This window comes from Aptenodytes patagonicus, chromosome 6 (genome assembly GCF_965638725.1).
Source record: "Aptenodytes patagonicus chromosome 6, bAptPat1.pri.cur, whole genome shotgun sequence".
In the NCBI taxonomy this organism is placed as follows: domain Eukaryota; kingdom Metazoa; phylum Chordata; class Aves; order Sphenisciformes; family Spheniscidae; genus Aptenodytes; species Aptenodytes patagonicus.
In genome coordinates this window covers 8,441,003-8,449,512 of record NC_134954.1, presented here as the reverse complement: position 1 = coordinate 8,449,512, position 8,510 = coordinate 8,441,003, and the positions used below count along the sequence as shown (strand labels likewise).

Sequence of the window (8,510 nt, the reverse complement as noted above, 5' to 3'; positions counted from 1 at the left end):
ACACACCCCCTCCAAACAGCCTCCTGCACCCTCCCGCGAGCACCGCCGTGCTGCTCTGGGTATCTCCAAACGCTCCCCCTCGGCGGCGGGAGCCTCCGGGGGCGCGGGAGCCTGCGGACGTCGGGCCCCAGCGTTTTGGCTGCCACGAAATAGGCAGCGCGGAGGGGCGCGGAGGCTGCCGGCGCGGCCTGCCGTGGGCTCGGCGCGACCCGGCGCAGGCAGCCCCCGCCTACTTCGAAACCTAATAACCCACGCAGGAAAAGTACCCCGACAGCATCTCGAGAGCCAGAGATTAGAAAGAAAACGATGGCCCCCGCCGAGGCTGGAGAGCTGGGGTTCGTGTTTCTCCCCGCAAGCCTTGGCGAGTAAACCCGCAAAGGACGCCTTGCTAGGGGAAAGTTGTCTTTAGCGACTGAAACAGCGCAGAAACAGCCGGCAGGCGCCCCGCAACCTCTCCGCCTGCAAAAATACCCCCCTCTTTGCCGGGGGTTTCAAAGCACTGCTCCCCTCTCCAGAGCCAAGCGGCCAGCACAAGCATGGCGTGGGCTTGAATTCAGCATTAGCGATTCCAGCCCCGGTGATCGTCGCTAATTCAGAACACATACGGGATGGCGATCAACCGGCATTGCACCGTTCCCCCCCCCCCCCCCCCCGATAAAAAACCGACAGCAGCAGCAGCAGCAACACCACCAAAATCATTCTTTCTGCTGTAGGACGCTCAAACAAGCCTCAGACCAAAAGTTGAAAAGAATACTCATGAACCGAGTGCTCCAACACACGCAAGTAACAGATCTGTGTTAAGCGACCACTAGGGACTTCACACAAGTTCAAAGAAACTTGCAATACGCATCTTTAAAATATATCACCCCCACCACGTTTCTCCGGGTTTAGTTTACAGTGGGATGGCTCAGACTACCTCTACGATTTTAATTTTTTTTTTTTTTTTTTTTTTTTTTAGCTACGCTCAGGTTATTTTTTTTAAAACCTCTGCCTGGTCAAGCCGGCGGGACAGTTAACCCGAAAGATTGGCGGAAAGCAGCATTTTCGGCGCATGAAACATTTTTTCCCCTGGCTCTTTTGCCCGGTGGGTTACATTTCCTCAAGTCCCAACAATTTCTGCCTAGGTCCCACCGGGCTCCAACTTTTCCTATCTCGCCAAACCCTGCAAGGTGGCGCTCTTTTCATTGAAAACTGGTGTTAGCCTTGTAATAATAACATTTTGTAGAAAGTAAAGTTAAAGCGAAGCCTTCCCACGGGTGCTGCGGGGAGCAGACGGCGATGCCGAGCTGGCAGGAGCGGGGCTCCATCTGAGCGAGGCAAACTTCTTTTCTTTTTTTTTTTTTTTTTTTTTTTTTTTTTTTTGCGGGGTGGGGGGTGGGGTGGCGATATGCTTTGGGGCGGTGAAAAATCTCCGAGGGAGATCCCCCAAATGTTACGGACAAAGAAAAACACTTGCGGGGGTTTTGTTGCGAGGTCGGCGGGCTGCGCTCTGGATGGGTCGGAGCCGGGGGTACGGAGCGCCCGCACGGATGTGAGCGGAGAGCGGCTTCCCCCGGCACCCCCTCCCCCCCCCCCCCCCCCCCCCCGAGCGGTTAATATGGCCATTGACTCGCTGTACACATAATATTTCTTTAAAGAAGCTGTTAAAGTGTCATCTTGGTCTACTGGAAGGTCAGTTTGTGCAATTCACTCTATGACATATCGCAAGCCCTCGCAGCTTTAGCCAACCTCATGATTTGTGTTGTCTGTTGATACGTTGTCTGCTTAATGGGGCGATCATGCAAGCTACAACCAGGAACAAAGCCCAACAGTTCCAACAACCGTAGCTAAGTTAGTGGAAGCAGTACAGCTTGCAAATCTATCAAACTAAACTGCAAGGAAGACAATCTGATTTAGAGAAAAGGCGTTCTGCTACAGTCATTAAGCACAAGTAATTTAGATTTTTTATATTGTCTTCTCATTTACAAATTTACTGTATCAACGCCAGCCAATGGAACGAATTTCTTAAGTAAATGAGAAATAAATAAAAGAGATAGAAAGATAATCAAATTACATAAAATAATTCTTATCCCCTAGATTTATTTTTTTAGAAAGCTATTAACACTGGCAAAATTATAGTAATAATAATAACATAGCATAAGAAGTAATTGATTTAAATTAACATCACGTTTTAAGGAATATCGGGGGAGGGGGGAAGGAAGGAAGGAAAAAAAAAGAAAAAGAAAAAAGCCCAAAAACCAAACAAAAAAATATAGCCAACAACAACAACAACAACAACGGCCTTCGTGAAACAGTGCTGTACTTCTTGGAGTAAAAGGCCCAAGGAAAGTCAAGAATCCACTGCCTGAGAATTAGTTATGGTCATAAATGCCTTAAATTAAAATAGCAACCGAAATCTCCTCTGTTTTAAATCTCCTAATATACGTTGCCCGAATTAATTTAATTTAGGGACCCAGTCTATGCAGATTCATGGGCAGTGTTGGAGTGGAGAGCAGCACTTCTCGTGTAACAATTCCCCACATTAATATTTATGTAGCATATGCAATCTATTTCTGTTATTTTTATGGTTGTTATTCTATGTCTGCAAAGGTCATTTAAATTATACTGCGGCCGAAAATTTGTTTCATAAATTTTGATATAAATACTAATTACACACTATAGTAATGCCAGCAGGGATCCTTTCATTTATCACATTTATATCACCTTCGCTGCTTTAGTGATGACATAATGGAAAGCAGTGAAAAACTGGGACAGTTTTATTCTAATATCCTAAAGCTAGTTGGAGTTGCAGCAGGTTGACTTAGCGAATAAGAATTCCTACCACAATTCATGGGATTTAAGAATCTTTAATAAGGTACGAAATGTTACCAAACAGTTCTGTAAACTAAATTTTACATACCAATTCTTCTAGCCATAAATATTGAATATCTTGTAACATGTATAACCGGACCTTTACATGCGGATAAATATGGAAATTAGGATTTATATACATTATGTTCTTGTATTTGCCAAAAGCAACGGACAGATATAGTTTATATCTTTTTTTTTTTTTTTTTAATATCACTTTACATAAACAAATGTAACAGTTTGACACGCAGATCCAGGCTTTCACTATACGAATTTCTTGACAGGACGTGTAACAACATTTTACTGCACTACTTAGACTGGACTTTGGGACGAAATGTTGCACTTTATACAAAAAAGCACATTAATACCAATAATATTCTGTTAGATCGACGTTTAGACTGTAATAATACAAAGTAATTCACATTTTGGTACACATTTACTAGAACATTCTTGCCATTCAGTACAAATAGTTGAATTTCTACCTCTTCCCTCTGCCCCCCCACCACCTCCGCCCCCCCGCCGCCGCTCCCGCCCGCCCGCCCCTCCCCCCACATATATGCAAAGACCACAAATCCACATATCCCCTTATTCAACTTGCGATATAACTATTTACAAAATCAAACAGTACATTTTTTTGTTGTTTTGTTTTTGAAGCTAATAATTCTGTATTTACAAGAGGGGATGGGGGGGGAAGGCCGCTGCCCGAGCAGACATGCAGTTGGAGATCTCTAATCAGTGGTTTCCAGTAAAGCCCTACACAGTTGGCATTTGCCCTGGTAACCTTGTCTTCTTACGCATTCTACTCACCCCTTCACCTACCAAGCCTTGGAACAGAGCAGAACAGTCAAAAAAAAAAAAAAAAGAAAAAAGAAAAAAAAAAGGAAGGAAAGAGAAAGGGGAAAAAAAGAGAAATAAAAGAAAAAAAAAGAAAGTAAGAAAAAAAACAATTTAAAAAAAAAAAAAAGAAGTCTTCATTTTACTCAGTCCTGGGTCTACTGGCAGCATTTTATTTTTGTTTGCTCATTTAAATTCTGATTTCAAAGTGTTCATTATTTTTGGAGTCTTTAAATAGGGTATTTGTTTGCTCGCTTGGGGCTTTTTTGTTTTGTTTCGTTTTGTGTTTTTTTTGTTGTTTTGTTTTAGCGTTTTAGACGTACCATTCGTTAAAATTTGATGTAAGCGTGCTGTGGCTGGACGTGTGGTGGACTGCGGAGGAGGAAGGGGATAAGGAGCTGGCGGTCTGGTTTTCTGTGGATGGAGACACGATGGTTGGAGGGGTGGAGGACTCGTAGCCTGAGCTGGCGGCGGGAGAAGGCTGGGACCCCTGCGAGGATGATTCATGGACCTGCAAGAGAAAACCCGGGCAGAAATAGAGAGCGGCGGAGGACGGAGGCCCTCGGCGGCGGTCGCCTTCGGCTGGGGATGCGCCAGACAGCGGGACCCAGCGCCGAGCCCCGGGCTCGGGCATCCCCGCGGGGCTCCCCGCCGGCCCCAGCCCCGGGGCCGCCCCCCCGGCCCCGGCCCCGGCCCCGGCCCCGGCCCCGGCCCCGGCCCCGGCCCCTACCCGGCGGGGAAGGCCGGGCAGCGCCCGCCGGCTGCCTCCTCGCACTGCCCCCCCTCCCCTCCCCGGATAAAACGCACCGACAAAAGGCCCTGCCCGAGGGGCCGGGGCTGAGCGCGGCCGGGCGGCGGGGGGGGGGGGGGGGGGGGGGCGGCGCGGCCCGCCGGGCCCGGGCCGGACTCCGGGGCCGGGGCCGGGCCGCAGCAGCACCGAGCCCCGCAGCCGGCCGGGCCCCGGGCCGCGCTCCGCGCTCCGTCCGCAGGCGCCGCCGCCCCACGGCCCGGGCGCTCCTGCCCGCCGTCCCCGCAGCCCTTTCCCCCGGCCAGGCCCGAGGCGGCGTCCGAGCCCCGCACATCAGGAGCCCTCCATTTACCTTCATGTGCTTTCTGAGGGAGCTGGGGTGCGTGTAGGACTTGTCACACATTTTGCAGAGATAGGGCTTGTCGGAAGTGTGCACATGCATGTGCTTTTTGCGGTCGCTGCTGTTTGCAAAGCGCCTGTCACAGCCCTCGAATTCACACTTAAATGGTTTTTCACCTATTGCAGAGGGAAGGGGGGGGGGGGTGGAAAACGGATCTGATTAAGCAGGGCCGGCTGGATCGCTCATTGTCCCCGTCGCACCGCCGGACGGAAGCCCAGGGCTCCATTTCAAACACTTGCAACTTTCTAACTTCAGCGAGGCTCAAACCCCAAAACCTTGCTTCTCTTCTCTGCCCTTTCCGCACCTCCGACCCCTGCTCAGCGTCCATTTCGGAGGGGGGAGAGCTAAATAACTTTTTTTTTTTTTTTTTTCCCTTTGGAGGGGCGAGTTTCATTTCCAGCCCCAGCCCTGGGCACCTCTCCCTCCTCGCAACGCTCCAAGCGAGAGAGCAGGCGTGGTGGTATTTACGCACGATCCTCAGTGTCTAGTTTCCGTTTTTATAGCTCATTCTCGTGATATTTTACGCTCCCACCCACCCCAGCCCCCTCCCCCGTATTTTCTTGCAATATTGAAAATTATCCGGCCGGGGAATACAATGCGAGGGCAGCCCCACAAACCCTCTGCAAAAGCGCTCGGGAAAGCGGCGCTGGCTTTCGGCGCTCGGGGGTGGGAGCGGGGGGAGAGAGCTCTCCCAGCCAGGGGCTGCTGCATTTCCACCTCCCGCGATGGGGAAAAGTTCTCAGGGATCCCGGCGCCTGCCCTCCGCACAACAATAACACACTAACGCGCCGGGCTCGGTTTATTTAAAATCGCTCCTCGGAATTAAATATTTACCAAGCCCCGAATTGCAGAGGAGAGACGGATGAGCTGCCCGCAATATTTAGCACAATTTCTCATCGTGCCGCAGTCAAAACTGCCTAACAACAATTAATTAAAACCTATAAATTTAAACAGGACAGGTTGCTGCGGTTCTCCCCCCGCCCCGCCCTGGCAATCCCAGCAGCAAACCCTGCCTTTCTCCCCCCCTGCCTCGGCAGGGATAATTTTCTTTTTGTTGCTGCTGCCGGCGTGGCTGTGACCGAGCTCGTTTCGCAACGGAGCTCCGAGCCTGCCTCGGGTGGCCCTGGACCGTACCCCCCTTCCCCCCCCAGCCCGACCCTCAGCCAAGCAGAGCCCCGGCCTCCCCCCCCCCCCCCCCCGGCCCCTCCGGCCCGGCCCCGCGCCCCGCTCCGGCCCCGGCGCTCGGCGCTTCCACTCGCAGAGAGAAAAAGCCACAGAGAAGGTTACCGTACCTGTATGAGTTCTTTTGTGTATTTTGAGATTCTCTGATCTGGCAAACACTTTGCCACAGCCTGGGAAAGGGCAGGGGAAAGGTTTTTCACCTGTGTGGACTCTGATGTGGTTTACAAGTTTGTATTTGGCCTTGAAAGGTTTCCCTTCTCTTGGACACTCTTCCCAGAAACATATGTGGTTGGACTGCTCGGGTCCTCCAACGTGCTCCACCGTGACGTGAGTCACCAGCTCGTGCATCGTGCTGAAAGTTTTGTTGCAGGACTTTTTGGGGTTTGACAATTGCTCGGGCTCAATCCACTTACAGATGAGTTCCTGTTTGATGGGCTGCCGCATGTAACGAAAGAAGGCCCCTGCCCCGTGGTGGGCTGCCATGTTCATGTTCATGTGGCCGTAGCCGTGCAGCTGGGTCGAGGCGTAGTGCTCGGAGCGGGGGCTGGTGACCTGGCCGTACTGGTCGGGTCTGCCGTACATGTCTCCGGAGAAGCCCAGGCGCATCTGCCCGTTCACCACGTTAGGCGAAGCGTGGCTGGTGGCTTGTTCGTGCAGCCCCGGGAAAAGTATATGTCCCGCGGCATCGGTGTGTCCGTGGGGTCCGGCGAAGCTGCCGGCGGCGGAGGCGAAGAGGCTGTGCTGGGCGCTGGCGGCCGCCGCCTCCCCGAAGCCGCGGTTGCGGAACAGAAAGTCCCGGGTGGAGTTGAAGGCGGCGCTGGAGTAGGAGCTGACATGGGTCGGGTGGTGGTGGTGCCCCAGGGCCGCCGCCGCGTAGCCGGGCGCCTGCGAGGTGAAGGCGGTCTGGCCGGCCGAGGCCAGCTCGTGGGTGCTGGGGTTGATTTTGAAGGCGCCCATGCCGTCGGCGAAGGGGTTGATCCCCAGCCCCACTTCTCTGTCCGTGACATCGGCCGTGGAGTGGTGGCGGGAGGATCCGAAGGTAGTGACTCCTATGGCGGGATACTGCGGTCCAGCATCCAGAAGCATCTTCCCAGCGTCGATGCAGCAACCAAAAAAAAAGCACGCGCGCACACACACAACGCGGAGAGAAGCAGCAGCAGCAGCAGCAGCAGCAGCAGCAGCGGCAGCGGCAGCAGCGGCAGCGGCGGCGAAAACACCCTCTTTGGAAAGTCAGCGACGATCACCACCAAAGCAACCACATCAAAAACACCCCCTTCGGCATCAGCGCGGGGGAAGGAAAAAAAAAAAAAAAAAGGGGGGGGGGGAAGAGGCTGGTGAGGAAGGGGGAAAGAGATCTTCGCAGTCGCAAATAATAATAATAATAATAATAATAAAAATGTGCCCCAAAAATATTCACTGTCTCTCTGCTTTGACTTTTCGGGGAGGTTTAAGTGGGGAGGGGGGGGTTGGGTGGGCTCAAAAATAAACTGCCTGCAAATAACAATAACGGAGAGAGATCAGCACGGGCAGCAAAAAAAGAAAACAAAAAAGAAACTTCCTTCAGTGATTTTTTTGGCTATAGGAATGTTGCAAAGTGGCCGAGAGCTCGTTTCTCTCTCCTCTTCGAGCTTCCCCACACTCTCCCCGATTTTTTTTGGGGGGGGGGGGGGCCTTTTTTTTTTTTTTTTTTTCGCTTTGCAAAAAAAGGCGCAAATCATGCACAATATTGTCTTTTGCGGTTTATCTTCCTGGGGAGAAACTTTCACCTCCTCAGCCGGGCGGTGAACGCGAGACTGATAGCGGCAATCATTCCTGCAGATAAATGAATTGAAAAGACGACACCGTCCCCCCCCTTGATGAATGGGAGCCGGGGGCGGAGCGACGTGCGGGCGGACGTGGGCGCTCATTGGTCAGCGGCGGCTCCCCCTTCCCCGCGTAACTCCCCCCGGCCCCACCAACGAGGGGCGCGCACGGCCGCCTCCCGCCGCTGATTGGCCCCTCCGCCTCATCAATCGCAGGTATTGTGAGCGCCCCGACAGCCCTTCTGACAGGCAGGGCTGCAGGAGTAGCAACTTTTTTTTTTTTTTTAAATATATAAAGCCTTTTTTTTTTTTTTTTTGCACGAAAATATTTCCAGCGCATCTTTTTGTGTGTATGTGTGCTAAGGGGGGGGGGGGGGAATTTGGTTATTATTAGGGTTGTTTTCTCCCCCGCTCTCCCTCTCTCTGTCCCTCTTCTCCCCAGCCCTCTGATAATGATGGTGATGATGATTTCTTGGTGATCCAGAATTTTTAAGATCGCTGAGCAACTTTTTAGGCTTTGAAAAGAGAAGTCCTGTAGGGACTCGCTCCTTTTGAAGTTGTTGTTTCCCGCTTGTTTAAAACTGAAGCTCTCCGAGAGTAGGTGCCGGGTGCATTTGATTTTATTTTTAAACACCAGGCGTGATTTCTCTGGGTAGCTGACTCTATCCCTCCGTCAGGTTTCTGAAATAAATCTTGT

General features: G+C 51.8%; 1 protein-coding gene across 1 annotated transcript; it reads right to left on the bottom strand.

The window, feature by feature from the left end:
- Positions 1–3,762: 3,762 nt before the first annotated feature.
- LOC143161547 (zinc finger protein ZIC 1) lies at positions 3,763–7,225 on the bottom strand. The gene is made up of 3 exons (XM_076340629.1): positions 6,122–7,225; positions 4,782–4,945; positions 3,763–4,192 (listed from the first exon to the last, which is right to left on the bottom strand). The coding sequence occupies exons 1-3, from the start codon at positions 7,095–7,097 to the stop codon at positions 3,995–3,997; spliced, it is 1,338 nt and encodes a 445-aa protein (XP_076196744.1). The 5' UTR covers positions 7,098–7,225; the 3' UTR covers positions 3,763–3,994.
- Between the last annotated feature and the right edge of the window lie 1,285 nt (positions 7,226–8,510).

Coding starts and splice junctions, on each gene's coding strand:
- LOC143161547 (XM_076340629.1), bottom strand. CDS start 7,097: ATGCTTCTGGATGCTGGACCGCAGTATCCCGCCATAGGAGTCACTACC. Junction 4,946..6,121: donor ACACAAAAGAACTCATACAG/GTACGGTAACCT, acceptor CCTCTGCAATAG/GTGAAAAACCATTTAAGTGT. Junction 4,193..4,781: donor CCCTCAGAAAGCACATGAAG/GTAAATGGAGGG, acceptor TTTCTCTTGCAG/GTCCATGAATCATCCTCGCA.